A 20,084-nucleotide genomic window follows, 5' to 3' on the forward strand; every position below is an offset into this window, starting at 1 on the left:
TTGTCTTGATTGCATTTCCTTTCATTTATACAAAGGTAAAACAAATTTTTCTTTATAATCATACATTACAACAATTTATATAGTATTAATCTGTATAATATTCCAGTTTCCATTTCACATATGAAAAAACAAGGATTAATCTAGGTGTAGATTGGATTCTTAATTTTTACTTCTTTTAAGATGAGCTTTGTTAACTAATTTACCATTTCATACTTTAATCAAGGTAACTCAAGTGATTGTTTCCAATCTCTGTTACTTCAGCTGAAAAATAAGGATAATGATTTGTCTTCACCATATAGGGATATATGAAGAATAAATGTTAATATATTTGTCATGAGGACCTTTTGTCATCTACTGATTTAAGTCTACAGAAAGACAATGTAAATAATATAAACATAATATAAACAATACAAACAGTGAAGATTTTATAGAGGGTGTGTAAACATGATGATAGTTTTTGTCATCCAGTTTACTTTGCCCATATATTGATTAAAGGTGCTATTATGCATTATGGACATTGTATCTAGTCTTACCAGAACCATTTTTCAGATATCCATTTGCATCTACAGTTGTATACATGATGTAAGGTCCAGGCTGATTTACTCCAAAGGGCTGCAATAAAAAAGAAATAGTTTAAGTCTTGGAAAGTAAGTGAATCACAGGGAAATATTTACAAGATCTTGTGGTAGCTCACAGCGAAAAAAAAATTGTGACAATGAATACATGTTCATGTATAACTGAAAAACTGTGCTCTACACTGGAATTTGACACAACATTGTAAAATGACTATAACTCAATAAAAAAAATGTTAAAATAAATAAGTAAATGAGGCCTAAAAAATAAAAAAATAAAATAAAAATAAAGACATTTATTTGAAAAATAAAGTACAATTAAAAAAAAGAAAGTAAGTGAATCATTTGAAGCTTCAGGCAAATCTATTACAACAAAGTAAACACACATAAAATTCTTACATAGATGGCAGTTACTTAGAGAACATTTTCATAAATATATAACCAGTGTTATCTATTCAAAAGAAAATCTATTAGAAAATCCTTAACATTTAAAATAATTTGATAGTTGCATTTATATAGTTCACTAATTTTACTGGGTATTTCAAAGATATAGTAATGTCTCTGTTACAGGAGGATGAATATTTTAAGCAAAATTTTCTTTACTACTTTTGGTCCCACCTGGAATAGTTTCATTATGACACTTCTGTTGAATACAGCATTGCTTTTCTCTTCTGGAATGAATCTTACATTTTACTAATAAATATCAAAATAAATAAAATCCATCTATAGTAATTACAATAGAATAAAAAAATACTGATGAGTAGTTCCAACATATTTTATCTCCTGTACTAGATTTAGAGAATACATTATTTTCTGGTTAAGGGAAACTCAACTTGCAGAGCCTTGTTACAATGATGAATTTTATTTCCAACTTGTGTATTGTTCCCTATTTCTGGAACATTCTTCACATTCTTGATACAATAATTTATTTTCTTTAGAAATCAAGACTAATTAAATAGGATGTAAAGAAACCAATGTCAGCTATCCTAAGAAGAGATGAGAAAATGATCAAGAAATGCTTTGAACACTTCACAGAATTAAAAATTCTGTTCTTCCCAATAAAGTAGGGAAAAGTTAAAAAAGATGTTTAGCTGGCCTCATTAAGCACAGCAAATGATTTTCTTCCAAGATGACAGGCAAGAAATAATTAATTTCATTGATGCTACAATTACCTGATTGACATTTTAAGAACTTTAGAAGTCCATGTGCTTCAATGATCATGAGAAAACAGGTTGCTATGAGAATGGAATTACTCATAAGACATTATTAATTGAATAAAATGCATGAGAGACTATCACATAAATAATAAAAACAAACTTGTTAATGTAGCTTGTGAAAAACTTTTATGTAGAAAGAAGAATATTACACTATGTACAACATACTACTTCCATCAAAGAATTGCCAAAATTCTTTATTTATGTTGCTATTTTGTATACAGACAAAAGAAAGCATTTTTCTTTAGACAGTTTTTTTTAAAACTGAAATATGGTTAATTTACAATATTGTGTTTTAAAAGTACAACATAGTGATTCAGTTTTTTCCCATATATTCCATTATTTGTTATTTACAAGATTTGAATATAATTTCCTTGCTGTACAGTAAATCCTTGTTGCTTATCTATTTTATGTATAGTAATTTGTATCTGTTGATCCCTACTCCTAATTCGTTCCTCCCCTGCTCCCTTTCCCTTTTGGTAAGTTATTTAACCTCTATTTCAGTTTCCTCATCTTAAATTTGGGATAATCATGTACCTATCTCATAGGATTGCAGTAAAGATTGAGTAAACATGTGTAAAATAATTAGAACAGCGCCTGGCACACAGTAAGTGCTCAATATGTATGCACTATTAGTTTTTACATTTTGGCCAAATAAATTAATGTCCTTTTTGGTAATGAAATCTCATTTTCAATTATGTTGAACTACTGAGTGAGCAAATTATTTTAATCAAAACCAGAAACATTTATCAAGTTAACCTTCTAGTTTTCTTTAATGTAGGATTCTAAAACTACAGGAATAATTTATTTGCAAGAATGTATGTTTGGAATGAAATTCCACTTCCGAGTATATATAATTTGCTGTGTATAAAGTCAAGGTTGTTAGCTTACAGTAAATGCCTTTTCTAAAAGTCTGGTGCTGTGGTTTTCAAACTTTAGCATACATCAGAATCCCCAGGAGGGAGTGTTAAACCACAGGTTCACTGGTTGCACCTCCAGATGTCTTTGTTCGGTAGGTCTTGGTGGGACCTGGGAGTGTGCATTTCTTACAAGTTCCCAGGAGACGCTGATGCTGGTGGTTCTGGGACCCCTCTTTAAGACCCACTGATCTACTGGGACTACACTTTGTATACTTCATAAAAATTGGCAGTTTCTGAGAGTATTTAATGTAACCTATATACCATTGTATAACAATTGAGTTTTGATTGTTATCAATAAAACCATTAATTCAGTTGAGTGCATAAAAAACAATGTTTGAAACACTTCTCATTCTTTTCAGTTGCTTTTAGTGGTGCAGAAAATTGTTTCTTTAGCAACAGTGCTCCTTTATCAACCAATAATAATGCAAAGGAGTTAAATGAGGGTTCACAGAACTGCAATTTCACAGAATTTAAAGGCAGAGAAACATCTGAATTGAGATTAAGAAGTTTTCTAAATTGTGATATCACCTGCAATGTTTATATTTACTTTAATTTATTTAGCTGTAAAAGGCATGATCTTAAAATATTTATTGTGTAAATGTTTTCTCATGGCCTGTTCTGTTCTGACATAAGCATACTCATTTTTCATACTTAACTATAAAACAGCATGACCTTTTCCTCCTAAAGGTAAACCTTAGGCTATCTAATAGCTAGGTATATAAGTGAAGTGCAGGGTCTTGTTGCGAGCAGAGTTGCCTTGACAAAGAGGCAAGTAGAATACACCAGAAAATACAGATATTTCAGCATTAAGTAACCTTTATCAAAATTCAGAAGCAAATTATAATTTGCATGTAACTCAGATTCAGAGATAAGACAATAACCATGAAGGGAGGAGGAGTCTTACCTTGAACACTAAATACATAATAATTCAAATGAAAGAATCCTGTAGTTTATGCAGTGCCACAAAAAATAGTTTAAAAACAATTTGGAGGGAACATCTCAGAAAAGGAAAATATCTGATTAAATGGATAATTAGGGTGCAGGCTTAAAAAGATTAGGTGTACTGGTCAGAACACACAGCAAATCAGAGAAGGATGAGAGTAATTAACTTTTTATTGCAGTTGTTATTCTAGCCTAGGAGTTGGTAAACTCTTTCTTCAAAAAGTCAGATAGAGAGTAAATATTACAGGCTTTGTGAGCCACAAGATCTTGTGTAACAACTACTTAACTCTGCTGCAGTAGCCTGAAAACAGCCATAGACATGTATGTATATAAATGAGTATGTCTATGTTCCACTAACAATAGGCAGAAAGCTGGATTTGGTCTATTGGGTGGAATTTTCTCACCCCTGTTCTATCCAACAGGAGACACAATAAGGCAGAAATTACAAACGTCTAAGTAGTTTGACACACTTATCAGTCTAACAGAAAGTTCTGTGCCAATCCTACACTTTAATGTTTAGAAATGTGTTCCATATACATATCATACTTTTAACGATATATAAAGTAAGTAATTGCTTTTAATTTCCTATATTAAGTGAATAATTAGGGAGTTCTTCAAAATTTCATGAGACAGTTTCTTCCTTTACACAGTGAGACATTTAAGTTCCTGACTTGAACAGAACAAGGTTTGTAAGTGGTAGGAGCAGGCTCTGAGTCAGGGTATCTAGGAATGGACCTGGTGCATGTGCTTAGTTTCATTTGAATTTTCCTATCATGCTTTTGAGGATGCAACCCATGGTAAGTGGTATGACAGTCTTAGTTGTCTAAATGCAAAGAGTTCTTGCTTAATGAAATCAACATATACTAGGGTTTCTATAAAATGAACTGTTTTCTCCTTAAAAATTTTTTTTGATAAAGCAGAAACATATTTTCATGGAACATATTTAGCAAATTGACTTAATACATTTTGGTAAGACAAGATTAAGACATTAGCTATTCCTACAGAATGCTGAGCACTGTACCTCATCACCTAGCAAGTTCACTTTTTGTGTGAAAATCTTAGCACAAATCTCCCACAGATGATCGTGCCTTTCCTTTAAAATGTCATGTCTGATATTTGAAAGAGTTCAGAGAAATTAAAAAAAATTACTGACCTCTCAACTTTTCCATACCATAAGTAAAAAAAAAAGGACTGTATTTAGTTTTTTTTTTCCTTCTTCCCTTACTCAAGGATGTGTCACACTGATGTGATGTACTTTAGGTGTTGTATTATAAGATTCTTTTAAACTATCCTCTGTATGCCTGTTGACATCTATAAAATCAGGGTTGGAATGCCTCTATTTTCCTAAGAAACAACCTTTTTCAGTAGCCTGGAGAAATTTTGGTGGTTTCTGTGTCAGTGTCAAGGACCTGATTATCTAAGGATTTGTTTCAAGGAACTGGGCTCCTACAATGAAGACCAAATATATTCTACAACATTGGCTCTGGAAGATAAGACAAAACTGGAAGGACTTACAAGACATATTATATTAGATAAATATCAGTGTTAGGTTTGATTATGCAATATAAGTTTATTATTCTAGAACATTAGAAAGATAGCTGCCTTGCAGTGTGCACTTAATTTTTCTCAAAGATAATCCATCATGTTTTTCATAAACACTCACTGATATTTTTCTTTATGTTCATTAGTGTTAGCTGCATTGCCCAATCTAGTTTAATACTGACTTTTTAATATTGTTTCTTACTCATTTGTTCAAGACATTAAATTCAATATATTATTCTCTTTACTCTTCAATATTTTATTTTCTTTAAATTTTGGTTTCTTCTTAAAACTGCAAGACATTTTTTCCCTTTGTAAAGGACGGTAAAAAGACATATCTCTGGGAACACAAGTAAGGGATGTTTCCCTTTATATTAGGGCTTTGCAGAGTACATTTCTCTTGTGAATAAGTTGTGGTTTATTTTGCAAGTGTTCAAACTTAACAATGAATATGTGATCGTGGTAAAGAGACGGTATAGTAAATTGATCAGTGTAGGACTATCAGAAAACAAACCAAATTTTAGGAAAAGCTCATTTATTCATACATCAAATATTTATTGTGTCAGGCACTGTGTTAGGAAGTAAGGACAGAATAGTAAACAAGACACAGCCTTTCCTCTTCAAGGACTTAGGACAGAAAACTCACTACATGACAGAAGTGGTAAGCAGTAGGACTAACTAAGCATAGGCTGCTGAGAAACAATAGAAGGTGTGTCCAATCCTACGTCAAAGGGGAGCCAGCAAATGATTCTCAGAGGAGATATGGTCTAAGAGCTGAACTGAAGGTCACATGGAGGACTCTGAGAAGCTGGAGAAGAGGAGGCTGCAGGTAGAGGAATAACGCGCAAGAGGCTGGAGATGAGAGAGCATGGAGGACACAGTAGTTCAGTGTGGCTGACAGCGAGCTGGGAGAGGGTGTGAGCAAGGACAGCAAGGGGTAAACAGAGGCTCTAACTCAATAAACTAGATTAGACCCATTGCTCAAGGGTAGAGGGCAGCCACTGAAGGTTCGTATTTTACAAAGATCGCTGAGGTCGCTTTCTGAAGGATGGCTCAGATAACTGTAGTCAGGTGAAAAACAGTGATAGAAAGTAACAGGACAGATAGAAGGGGCAGTTAAGGGGAGAGAAGAGTAATCTAGTAGATGTGGGGGTGAGGGAAAGGAAAAAGTAACTGGATAGGGAACATGAGCAGTTTACAGGGGGGACACACTCGATTTCAGTTTTTGAGGTCCTGGTAAGACACTCAGATATAAAGGTCTGAAACTCAGGAGGGACAGATGGTAAATTTGGGAGTAATCAGTATCACAAATAGCAAAGAAAAAAAAAAAAAAAAAAAAAAAGAAAAGCCAGGGGAGTGACTGAAATACTTGGAGTACATATAGAGTGAAAAGAAAACTTGGAAGGAATCCTGAGATGCAGCAACCTGTAAAGGATGAGCAGAGGGCAAGTCCACAAAGGAAGCTGGGAGAGTGGCCAGGGACATAGGAGAGGATCCAGGAAGGGCGAGTGTAAAGGAAGCCAGGAAAGGGAGTGTTCCTGGAAGAAGTGATGAGCAGAATCAAGCGCACTTTCAGTGGTGTAAGGCCAAGGACTAGACTGCACAGTGGGTTAAAGATATGGAAGTAAGCAACTGGAGAGATCCAACTGTAGAGAACTCAAGAAGTCTGGCTAGGAAGGAAAAACAGGGATTAGGCAGTGACTGGAGAGGAGGTGGGGTTTTGGAGGTAGTACCTGTATATGTGTTTATAGATAAGGGAGATTTGGGCACTCTTAAATGCTGATTCCCTGGCACCAACAAGGATGGAGTTGACTACATGGGCCAGATAGAATAAGCAATTGAATGAGGTCCCTGAGATGTATGTAGGATCCTCAGCATAGTTAGAGCATTAATTTTTAGTCACGAGAAAAAGGAAGAGGGATGAGTGTGGATGAAGGGATGACATTTTCGTGCTACAGAAGTCAACTGACAAATTGTTAAACACAAAGTCCTGAGCTAGGTTCTCTAAGACACTGACAAACAGATACTATCTCTGCCTTCATGGAGCTATTTAAAAGGAATGTGCACAGACTCTCTCTGTATACAGAGTATTAAAGGGACATTTCTAAACTCCTCTGCTGTTCAACTGGGAAAGAACTCATCTGCTTGCTTCTAGACTCATAATCTATAAAGTGGGAAAAGGCACCACTAGGCTTTGGTAAAAAGAATGACCAAGTGACAGGGAAAGAAGCTATGATCTCTACTAACATAGAGGAAGGCCAAAATACGCCTTATGCTGAGAATAAAAAATTCAAGATATTAGTTGAATATTGAAAGAAAAAAGTTAGGAAATAGGAATATATTCTTTTGATTCACAGATGCTTATGGTAGCTTTCACTAAAAATACTGATATCTTCCATATCCATATTTCATAAATTTTGTAATATCTATTAAAAAAGATTTATATGACAAGAAAAGGTCAAGAAGAAGTCAAGGAGATCTCTGAATAGGACTATTCTGAAGGCAGGCAGAATACCAGTGTTTCTCAGATATTTGGAACTCACTGTCCTTATTAATAAAGGGATATTATGGATCCAGGGAAAAAAACATTAACATTGACAAATAATAGCAGATACACTTTTTGAATATTTATTGTATATTAGGCCTCTCTTGTGATTTATCTATATTAATTCCTCTATTCTTAACGAAAACTTATGTGGGAGTGTAGTAAGCAGAATAATTATCCCCTAAACAGGTTCATATCCTAATTCCCAGAACCTGCTAAATATAATGCTGCAAGTGGACTTTGCAGATGTGATTAAGGGTTTTTTTTCTTCTTAAAAATATGGAATGCTTGCTGAATTTGCATGTCATCCTCGTGCAGGGGCCATGGTTATCTTCTCTGTATTGTTCCAATTTTAGTATATTTGCTGCTGAAGCGAGCACATGATTAAGGATCTTGAGATGGGGAGATTACTTTGGATTATCCAGGTGGGCTCAATGTAATCACAAGGGTTCTTATAAGTGAAAGAAGAAGGCTAGATGGGTTAGGGTCAGGAATCTGAAGATGCTATACTGTTGGATTTGGAGAGGGAGGCAGGGGCCATGAGCCAAGGAATGTAGGAGACCTCACGAAGTTCATGAAAGGTAAGGGAATGGATTCTCCCCAAAGCCTCCAGAAAGAATGGAGCCCTGCTGATGCCTTGATTTTAGCTCAGTGTCAACCACATATGGGGTTCTGACCTCAACTGTACAAGAATAAATCTGTGTTGTTTTAAGCCACTAAGTTTATGGTAATTTGTTAGCAGCAAGAGAAAACTAACATAAATGGGTACTATTAGTTTCCCTGTTATATACATGTGGACAAAGAGACTGACAAGAGTTAAATAATTTTCCCAAAGTTACGTGGATAGTTGAAGAAATTCTCACTTTATCTTCTTATTTGCTCTTTGAGGTAGAAGACAAGGTCAGTTACTGAGAACTGGAAGTTGGGGTTGGATGTAAAGGAAATTGGAAAATATCTAAAATAGTTCTTATGAAAAATAAGAATTTCCAGTCTCATATGTAAATTCCTTATCTCACACTAAAGTATTTACAGAATATAAGATATGACGAATTTGCCTTAAAATTATCTAAGGGAGGCCGTGAGGGGAATAAGTAGTGGGTGGGGGTATAGGTGAAATAAGACTGGGTATGCGGGGGTAGTGTTCCAGCTGGATGGTAGTATTGGCACAGGGAGTTTTATACTACTGTATATTTTTAACCATATTTAAAATTTTTCAAAAAAAGTTAAAAACACAATTCAAGGTAAAGAGTAAAAAATGTCACAGAGGAAGATATACTGAAAAAGCCATGAAGTAACAAAACAAAAACAACTTTTAAAATAAAGCAACACTGACTGACAGAGAACCTATTAGTGGTGCCTGAGGAAGAGCTGGGTAGGGAAGGAGGGCCAGGGAAGGTGGGAAAGAGGGACAGCCAAGGGGCACGAAAAACTGTTGGATGTGATATACTCGTTATTTTGATATTAGTTATCGATCATCTCTGTGTATCCATAAAAAGATATATTGCATATATACATATATATTATATATGTCATAACATCAAATCAAATATATCAAATGTGTACAGTTTTATTGCATGTCAATTATACTGCAATAAAGCTATAAGAAATAAACAAACAAAATAAAGCAATACTGATAAAAATTCAAGGAGAGCTTCTGGCTTCTGGTCTGACATGTAAAAAGCTTGGAAGTTGTTATTCCTGTACTCATAGCAAAAAAAGCTGAAGAAACTGAAAATCAACTCTATTTAGATGCATCAGAGAACTGAGGTCACAGGGCAAACTGTTACCCTGAAAACTGAGAGAGGCAGACACAGAGAATCACAGCTTACTGGGAGCAGAATTCTAGAAGCAGAAGACTGAAATTGGAGCCAGTACTGGTAGGAACACTTAAACTGTGATTGAGAAATTGCTGGAGAATCAGTTAAAACAGTTTGAGAGTTCAAAACTCTGGGGGAGACAGGGAGGCAGTCTTAGAGGAACCCCACACTTTTGTAACTTTTACCTCCAGGAGTTCATCAAATTCTCAAGGGGAAGTTTGGGGGAAAAACCCCTCATGCTTCTAGCACAGAGAAGGGCAAGAAAACATTTAAAAATATGCCCAGAGCTCTCTGTTCTCCTTAACGATAGCTTGCCCTTAAGGAAAACTATTTTACCAGAGCTCAAGTAATTTGGGTTTTACTAAAGCCTAACCTGGGGGAAAGGAAATAACTAACTTCAGCCTCCTCTAGCTTTCCTGTTTAACCTGCAGGGGAGGGGAAGCTGAGAAGCACCTGTGCAAGTCGCAGCCCAGGGATACAGGCTCACTAAGACTGAGACTTAATCACAGAGTTATAGGATGCTTCTCCTACTGTAGTGCTATACTTCACAACCACATCAATTGGGCTCCTGTTTAATAATGAGATTACAGTTAACAGAACTGCAAACTTCAGACCCATTTAAGATGGTGTCTGTAGGGTGACATAAAGACAACAGAGGAGACAAAAAAGACACTAGAGGAAAATTTTGCCTTTGACAGCACAGCTACTGCAAACAGTAACACGGTCTATTTCCTAGCCAGATAAACATAAAACCTCATAATAAAGGCTTATCTACCAGTTTCTTTCATCCAATACATCATGTCTGGCTCTCAACAAAAAATTTCAAGGCATGCTAGCAGGCAGAAAACACAGTTTGAATAGACAAAGCAAGCATCAGAACCAAATTCAGATATGGCATGGATGCTGGAATTATCAGACCAGAAATTTAAAATCGTTATGATTAACAAGATAAAGGCTCTAATGGAAAAAAGGAGACAGCGTGCGAGTAAAGATTTGTTAATTTAGGCAGAGAGATGGAAACTCTAAGAAAAATCAAAAGGAAGTGGTAGAAATAAAAGATACTGCAACAGAAATAAAGAATGCCTCTGATGAGCTCATCAGTAGATTAGACACAGCCAAGGAAAGGATCAGTGAACTTGAAGATAAAACAACAGAAACCTCCAAAACTGAACTCCAAAGAGGGAAACTGATGAAAAGACGGAACAGAGTATCCAAGAACTCTGGGAAAATTATCAAGGTGTAACATGTGTTGTGGGACTACCAGAAGGAAAAGGAGGAGAGAAAAGAACAGAAGAAGGATCTGAACTTCAAAGAAAGTAATGAATGAATGGGAGGCAGAGGATGAATAAATGGATGAATGGGAGGCACTCGCAGAAAAGCCCAAAGGTGCTGGGTTGTTAGAGTAGTCATTCTAAGAACAGCTCTGCACGCTGGACTTTACTTATGTCACTTTCTAAATGGTTCTGTTCTCCATACAATAGAAGTGGGTGTTAGTTTAGGATGAGGAGCATTAGTGACCTTAGAAGTATAACCTGCCCTAATCAAACAGCCTTTCCTATCAAAATTTCTGCTAAAATTTGTGGGTAAAAAAAATGGGCTCAATTTCAACTTTTTAAAGTTCTTTGATTGACCATGTAATGAAAGAGCCATACAGTGGGGATATGGTCAATAAGAAAAGAAGAGGAACAAAGGGTCTGAATAGTTCACAAATTGGTTAGACAATACCTGAATAAACAAGTCCATCTTTAGCCCCCAATTAATCAGACTTGCATTTAATTAAAAAAATAGACTTTATTTTTATAGTTTTTGATTCACAGTAAAAATTAGGTGGGAAGTACAGATTTCCCACATACCCTCTGCACTTCCCCTCCTCAGAGCCTCCCCCACTGTACACCTACATTTTTATAATGATATGGAAGCAGATAGGTTTGACCAGGTACTCATATCATTCACAGTGGATGTCGTGACACAGTGTCCAGACCTTCCCTTCAGGACTGAGGCAGTATTCCCTGAGCTGCTCCAAGTGTTGGCTGCTAACAGCTCATAGCTGAGTTCTTACCTAGAAATTCTTACCTAGAAATTTTCTTAACCAAAGGGAGCTGGCTTGTACAAATTATAACCCCTTCCTAGAGACTGCCTGCATGCAATATCTGGTTCATGCAGGACCATCTTAGAAAAACCATCCTAGCTCCACAGCTCATACACCAACTTCTCCTTCAGCCAGTCCTGCTTTCCTAACTACTCCAGAGATGTTGCTTTCAAGAAGAGTCTAGATTAAACCTTTCCATGCAAATCTCTGGGTCAGGGTCTGCTTCCACATGTCTTAAATATGGGAAGTTTCCCAATCATACATAAAACATTGATAATGAGGTAGTGCTTTAAAGGGTTATTAAAAATATGAAACTCTAATCAGAACATCTAGTTCTGTGTTTTAGTTTTATTAATTAATGGCTCTATGATTTTGGATAACTTATTTCTCTGAGCCTTAAGTTTCCTCACCTTTAGATAAGGTATATAATTCCTTATGAAACAAGGGTTATTATGAGGACCCAAACAGGGATATAGCAACACACGTGCATGCACTCATGCTTTTAAATATAATGTAATATTCTTATTACAATTTACATGAACTGGAAATTTCAAAAACTAAGCCTAATTATTTTCACATTTTGTTATTTCATGGAAATATTCCATTAGACAGCAAGTCAGTATTAAGATTTTACCCCCCAAAATTCATTAATTGTCTACTACATGCCTGGCCCTGTGCTATGAACCAGGTATACAAAGACAGCATGGTTCTTGGCCTCAAGGGATTGCAGTCTAGTGTGGAGAGGCATTAAATACAAACAGAGTGTGATCAAGCATTATACATGCCAAAATGGCAGTGATATGCCCAGAAATAATGGGAGGTGTGGTCAATTTTCCAAAAAAAATCAGAAAGTCTTCATAAAGGAAGTGAACCTTAGGTAAGAAATTTTTTAGTAAAGGTACTTTATTCCCAGTAAACTTTACTTGAGCACTGAAGGATACTTTAATCACTTCTAAAAGTAACAACAATTTGATTTAACCTATAACAACTATTTTGTGTGCATCTATTTACCATGCAGAGAATTTTCGCAGAAATATTTACAACTGAGAATTAAGGTTACTTACTGTTATCTTACGAGGGCAGTCATTAGAACAGAAACCACTAAGAACTGTGGAAAAATTAAAAAAAAAAACTATTATTACTGTTAGAATGTAAACTTACATTTAAAGTAAGCTCTAATTTTTCCCCTAAAATCTATTATGCCCGACTGATTCATGATCATAAGTTGAAACCAATTTAATTTCTTTAGATCTGAGGAAATTAAATTTCTGTTGTTCACTTTATGCCAACACATCTAAAGCCTTTATTAAGCAGTCAAGATGGTGCCATTTTGTGAAATACATAGGTGAGATAATTAATCATGGTTATATCATACCTACTGTTGGTAGTAGGTTCTACTTTATAATTGGTTAGCTAAATTCCCAGGATGACTCAGGATCTGACAGAGAAGTGCCAAATGCAAACCAATTAAAATGTATACAAATGAACCCAAATAGAGTATTTAGCATTTCATATCTCAGACTAGACTATTTCCATTTATCTAGTCAAAGTTCCTGGGTCAAAGAGTTTGGGCAGCCCTGATAACTTGTACAGAGAACACACCTATAAAATAATTCATGGGCCTACAACAAATATACAAAAATTATGATACCTTTTTCTATAATCACCCAAAAAGAAAAAGCTTGAATATCTGAACATTCTATAACTAACACAAGTTTTGAAATATAACTACACTACTACCATCTCATGTGAACTAATTCCTTTGTAAGAAGGCAGACTATTAAATATGTGCTATTAAATATTCTATATGTTATAAATTAAAAGAAGACAGCTGACAATACTTAGGACTGACTTCTCAGTAAGCATGAATTATATCAATAATAATTGTGATTACTGGCTAGTTCAAATATATCCATAGGAAAATGGTTCCTTATGTTTATTTATATTCTACAAATGTGAAATGACAGTCATTCTAATAGAAATAGTATACTTAGGCAGGGTATATAGAGTACAAAGGCATCAAGAAATGAATGTGACATTTCATCACAAAAGAAGATACTTGTTCATTTACTATAATACTTACATTAAATACAACTTGAGGAAACAGTGAAATGTTTTATACTTGTAAAACAATTTTCAATTTAAGTTTATTTACCCCAGCACAGTGCCTCTTTTATTCTCAAACACTCCATGACCTTACTTCTCCCTCTCCTTTGTTCCTCTTCCCTCAACTCTAGGCAGTCATTAATACTTCACTTGTCCCAAAGTGATTTTCATAAACCTTCATTAAAACGTTATCATGCTGAATAGCAAATTATTTACTCACAAGTCTGTCTCTGTACCAGGATGCAAGCTCTGTATAATTTTATTCTTACTTTCTCAGGGCCTAGCCCAATATATTTACTTAATAAACACTTGTTAGGGAGGGAAAGGATGAATTATTCAGTAAACGGTACTGGATAATTGGCTAGTTGGAGGAAAATAAAGTTAGACTTTGATGTATAAAATAAAAATTACATTTGGCAAAGACACGGCTAATATAAAGAACTCTTGCACTTCAATAATAAAAAGAGAAATCAATGAAAGGATGGGCAAAGGATCTGAATAGGCATTTCTCCAAAGATTATACAGAAATATCAAAAGCTCATAAAAAGATGCTCAGCATCATTAGTGATCAGGGATATACAAACCGAAACCACAATGAAATGCAGACCGTTCACACTATCCAAGAGGTGGAAGTAACCCAAATGAACGCCCACTGGCAGAAGAGTGGCTAAACAAAATGTGGTATGAACTCAGAGTGGAAATGAATACTATCCCACTTTAAAAAGGAAAGAAATTCTGTCACATGCTATAACATGAATGAACTTTGAGGGCATTATGCTAATTAAATCAAACATAAAAAGACAAATACTGTATCGAAAGTTGTCAAATTCAGAGAAACAAAACAGAATGGTGGTTACCAGAGGTTGAGGGTAAGGGAAGAGGGGCAGTTGTTAAATGGGTACAGAGTTTCAGATTTGCAAGGTGAAAAAGTTCTGGAGATCTGTTTCACAACAATGTGAAACACTTAACACTACTAAACTGTACACTTAAAAATGGCTAAGATAGTAAATTTTATGTTACCACACACAAAAAATGGTAAAGATGTTAAAAAAAGCAAAACAAACCCCCAGTGAGATATCACTTCACATCCATTAGGATGGGTATAATCAAAAAGTCAGATAAAAACAAATTTTAGTGACGATGTAGAGAAATTGGATCTCTCATACATTTCTGGTGGGAATGTAAAATGGTCGAGCTACTTTGGAAAACTCTGGCAATTCCTTGAAAAGATGAACAAAGAGTTCCCATTTAATCCAACAGTTTCATTCCTAGGTATATATCAACAGGAATTAAAATATATGTCCACACAAAAACTTGTACATGAATGTTCACAGCAGTATTATTCATAATAGCCAAAAGGAAACCATCCAAATGTCCATCAAATGATGGATAAACAAAATGTGGTATTATTTATATAATGGGATATTTGACAATTAAAAGAAATAAAGTACTGATGCATGCTACAGCACAGAAGGACCTTGAAAACATTATCTCAGTGAAAGAAGTCAGATCACATATTATATGAACCCATTTACATGAAATATCCAGGATAGACAAATCTATGGATATAGAAAGTAGTGGCTGCCTAGGGCTGGGGATGGGGGATTGAGGGTGGTAGCTAAAGGGCACAGGGTTTCTCCTACGGTGATGAAAATGTTCTACAATTGATTCTGTGAATGTGGTAAAAGCCACTGAATTGTATATTTCAAATGGGCGAATGGTATGGTATGTAAATTATACCTCAGTAGAGCTATCGTGGTGTTACAGAATTAAAAAAGATATCACAAAATTAAAAAAAAAAAACAAACCAAATGACCGGGGGCTGTGAACTTTTAAAAAAAACATACAAAGTGATACTATTGCTAATACACAAAGAGCTTCTAGATATGAGTTAGAAGATAATCTAATAAAACCAAAGGGTATCAAGAAATAATATCCAGAAGATAAAGTACCAATAATCAAAAAACCATGAAGAAAGATACTCAGCCTCACTAGTCAGGGGAAAAAATCAATTTTATACCTAACAAAAAGGCAAAAAGAACCCCATAAAATGTCTGTAGGAAAAACAATAAAGTCAAAGATAAATGGCAAGCTATGAAGAATATTTATAATGTATATCACAAAGGAATAATTTCCCTAATATATGCTATGGTGCATTTATAAATCAGTAAGAAAATGAAAAAGGACAAGGGCCGTTCATAGAAAGAAAAAATACGGATGGCTCTTGAACACATGGAAAGACGCTGAACTATGCTCAGTATAATCAAAATGCAAAACAAGAAAACACTTTTCACTTTGTAATTGGCAAAACTCAAAAAGCGTAATAATCCACTGGGTTGGTGAAGGTGATAGGAAATGTTCATTCTCCTACACTGTAAGCAGAAGTGTAAACTGATATGATTCCTATGAAGGGACATTTGTTAAAACAAAAAATGCAAGGTTCAAAACCAGGCAGAATTAACCTAAGGTTCTGGAAATTAAATTAGCAGTTACCTGTAGGTAAACTGGGTTAGTAACAAAAAAGCAGGGCATGAGGAAGCTTCTGGTTGCTGGTATCATGTTCTTCTTGATCTGAGTATATTTTCATGTGTGCATTTATTTACTTAGTGAAAATTTACAGACCTGTGTACTTATGTACATTTTTCTGTATGTACGCTATATTTCAATAATGCTTATTTAAAAAATGCACATATATTATTTTTAGTAATTCAGTTTTCAGGAATTCATCCTTTAAGGATATTCCCTGTGGCATCATTTGTAATAATAACCATAAGAGATTGAATATGATCTGATATCTATCAATAAGGAACTCATTAAATTATGCTGTGTCCATACTATGTGACACTATTTAGTGGTTAAAACAAGATAGCTTTAGATTATATTGTTATGGTATAATCTCCAAGATATACTGTTAAGTGGAGAAAGCAAAGTCTAGAACTATCATCTATGTAAAATAAAAATGTTTACATATATGTGCTTGTATATGCATAAAATATCCTGGACACAAAGAAGAGGTTGTTTTTGGGGAGAGGAACTGGACCACCGGGAAACAGGGGTGAAAGGGGGACTTACTTTTCACCATTATATTCTTTTATATTTTTTTCACCATTTGCATGTATTACTTTTTCTAAAAACAAATTTATTAGTGAAATAAAAATGTACAGCTCTTAGATGAAAATGTGGTAAACTGGACAGTGTCATATGCTGGTGGGAATATAAATGTGTACAACTTTTGAGAAAGGTAATTTGGTATTATCTGTTAACACTAAAAACATAGCCCCTCAACTCATCAGTTTCACGTGTATGAAATACTGGAAATTACCTATGTATTGACCGAGAGAGAAAATGCTTAATAAATTATGGAACATCTATAGTATTATGGAATGACATGGCTCTATTAAAAGAATGAGACACCTATAAGTGCTGACTTCAAAGGGTATTCATACTCTCTTGCTAAGGTGGAAAAAAAAAAGATGCAGGCAAATATGTTCAGTAAGATTCTATTTACAAATGTTAAGTGTTGGATGAATTTCACAGACATAATAGTGAACAACAGAAGCCAGACACAAAGAGAACATACTGTACGACTGCATTTAAATAACATTCAGAAATGGAAAAACTAATCTATGGTGACAGAAATCAGAACAGTAGTCACACTCCTGCAGCGAATGTTGGCTGGGCAGGGGAATACGAGGGGCCTTTCTGGGGTGCTGGAAATATTGTATCTTGATTGTGGCTACAAGGGAGAATATCTCTGTAAAATCTCACTAAGCTATGCACTTTCACCCTATTTCCTCCCATTGCCACAACTTTCTTTCTACCGTCTCAAACTTTACATGTAGATGACTGTATTCCAAGGCCTGACCTCTTAGGTCAGACTTTTTTTTTTTTAATGAACAACTACTTTTTCTTCTGAATATTGCTGCAAAATTCACCTTCTTAATCTACACATTTGATCACAGACTGATGAAGAATTTTAATACAGTAATGGTTATATGTGTCAACTTAACTAGGCCATGAGGTGCCCAGATATATAGTCAATCGTTATTTTAGTTGTTTCTGTGGTGGTGTTTTGGATAAGATTAACATTTAATCATTACATTGAGTAAAACAGATTTCTCTTCATAATGTGTGTGGGTCTCATCCAACCAGTTGAAGGCCTAAATAGAACAAAAGCCGACCTTTTCCTGAGTAAGAACTCTCCTGCCTTATGGCCTTCAAACTAGGACATGAGGTTTTTCTGCCTGATGAACTGGGACATCACTTTTTCCTGGTTCTCAGCTGCCTGCTGGCCTTTTGACTCAAACTGGGATGTTGGTTCTGCAGATTTTGCACTTGCCAGCTTCCATAACTATGTGAATCAATTACTTATAATCTCTCTCTCTTGTTCTCTATTTTCTATTGGTTCTGTTTCTCTGGAGAACCCTGACTAATTCAATTAAGTATCTGCAGTTATAGGTTCACTGACAAAATCTCCTCTTTGTGATAGCTGCCCATGTATCAATGGATACTATCAACATTGTCTCTTACTAATCTTCAACACAGTACAAGAAGGCGAGTTAGTTTCTACTTCTTACTATCTGCTCATTCTTTATTACTGTGATCACGGCCTCCCACTCCTGGAATGTTAACTACCCATTTTGGTCTTTCCAAATCTTAACCATCTTTCAGCATCTAGGTTCCCACCTATCATCGTCACAGAAGCCTTCTTTGACCTTAATAATCTTGTAGCATATATAATTCCATTCAACATTCGAGTATAAAGCTCGTTTTACTGCTCTTTAGCTATTTACATGCATGTATCTTCCTCTTCCAAGCAGACAGATTCCTGTTGATAGCAATAAATGCTTGCTGCATAATAGATCTTCACTGAGAAAAACTGACTAGGAGTCAAAAGCCCAGACAACATAATATGCAGTGGGGGAGAATATGCTGGACACAGTGACTGTAAGTGCTAATAAACAGATTTCCAAAACCCCCTTCAGACATATTTTTATAGCAATTTTATTGAGATATAATTCACACACCATTGTATTCACCCATTTAAAGTGTCCTATTCATTAGTTTTTAGTATATTCCCAGAGCTGTGCAACTCTCACCACAATCAGTTTTCATCACCACAAAAAGGAAACCCGGTGCCCTTCAGCTATCATGCCCCACTTTCCACCCCCGGCCCAAAGCAACCACTGATCTACCAGTCACTTCCTATGTCTATATGTTTTTTGAATATTTTGAATACATGTTATTTTAGGAAAAAAAAATTTAAAATATAGAGAAGTAAAAAGAAGAAAATAAAAATCACTTGTAACCCATCCATATGTTGTTTCCAATTTGTTGTAAGGTATTACACTGTCAAGGACTGAATGTCAGGCCCTGCCCCCTCAAGTTCTGTGTGGCTGTACTTGGAGATGGGGCCTCACAGGAAGATATTAAGGTTAAATGAGGTCTTGGGGGTGGAGTCCTGATCTGATAGTATTAGTGTCCCTATAAGAAGCTTGCTCTCTTGTTCTCTCTCCCCCACGAGCACAAAGAGGGGGTCAAGTGAGCACACAGCAAGATGGGGGGCCTACAAGCTAAGAGGAGAGACCTCAGAATGAAGTCGACCTTGCTGGCACCTTGACCTTGCAATTCCCCACCCCCGGAATTGGGAGAAATAAATCTCTGTTGTTTAAGCTGCCCAGCCTGCGGTGCTTTGTTATGGTGACTGGAACAGACTAAGATGTACAAATACCAAAAAAAAAAATTATTTTTTCACGTAAATGAAATCATATGACACACAGTTTTGTCATCTTCTCTTGGTTAGTGTAACCTAAGCTTTTCCCGCATCATTAAATACACATACATGTACACAGACCCACTTATCTCATTAGGGTATTTAGGTTCTCCTCCACCCTATAATCCAACATTTTATCCTCTTAAAAACACCAGCGAAGATCACTTTTACAGACATGGTGCAGTATACACAAATCTTTGGCATATCTCTGACAATTTCCTTGTGATAAGTTCACAGAAATATAATTATTTCTGGGTTTAAGCTTAAAGCTTTGGGCATATATAGTGAAACTATCCTCTAGAAAGGTTATCAAGCATCTTTTTAGCAAACATTCACTGATGTTCTGGTAAGTGCCAAACTCTGAACATGAATTTGCTTTCATGCATGCTCTTCCTTAATCCTCACAGCAAGGCTGTGAGGTAAGTCTAACTGCCATCTCCCCCATCCCCTACCTTTTGCTTTTTTTTTTTTTTCTGAAGAGGAACGAGAAGCTTGGGCCAGTACATTACTCAAGATCACAAAAGGAATGGCCCTCTTCTGAAAGACCTTGTGGCTGCTAGACACTAA

The 20,084-nt window shown here is 35.4% G+C and overlaps 1 protein-coding gene and 1 non-coding gene across 2 annotated transcripts in view; both read right to left on the bottom strand.

The window, feature by feature from the left end:
- The window catches only part of ITFG1 (integrin alpha FG-GAP repeat containing 1), a 206,926-nt gene that overhangs the window by 37,019 nt on the left and 149,823 nt on the right, over nt 1–20,084 (bottom strand). The window contains exons 13-14 of the mRNA XM_006191341.3: nt 12,703–12,746; nt 534–612 (exon numbers count right to left, since the gene is read on the bottom strand). Of these exons, the coding sequence (XP_006191403.2) occupies nt 534–612; nt 12,703–12,746 (123 nt within the window). The remainder of the gene's footprint in view (nt 1–533; nt 613–12,702; nt 12,747–20,084) is intronic.
- On the bottom strand, nt 8,006–8,108 carry LOC116666168. Its single transcript, XR_004323013.1, has one exon. It is a non-coding gene; the product is annotated as a U6 spliceosomal RNA (small nuclear RNA).

Source organism: Camelus ferus, chromosome 9 (assembly GCF_009834535.1).
Source record: "Camelus ferus isolate YT-003-E chromosome 9, BCGSAC_Cfer_1.0, whole genome shotgun sequence".
NCBI classification, from domain to species: domain Eukaryota; kingdom Metazoa; phylum Chordata; class Mammalia; order Artiodactyla; family Camelidae; genus Camelus; species Camelus ferus.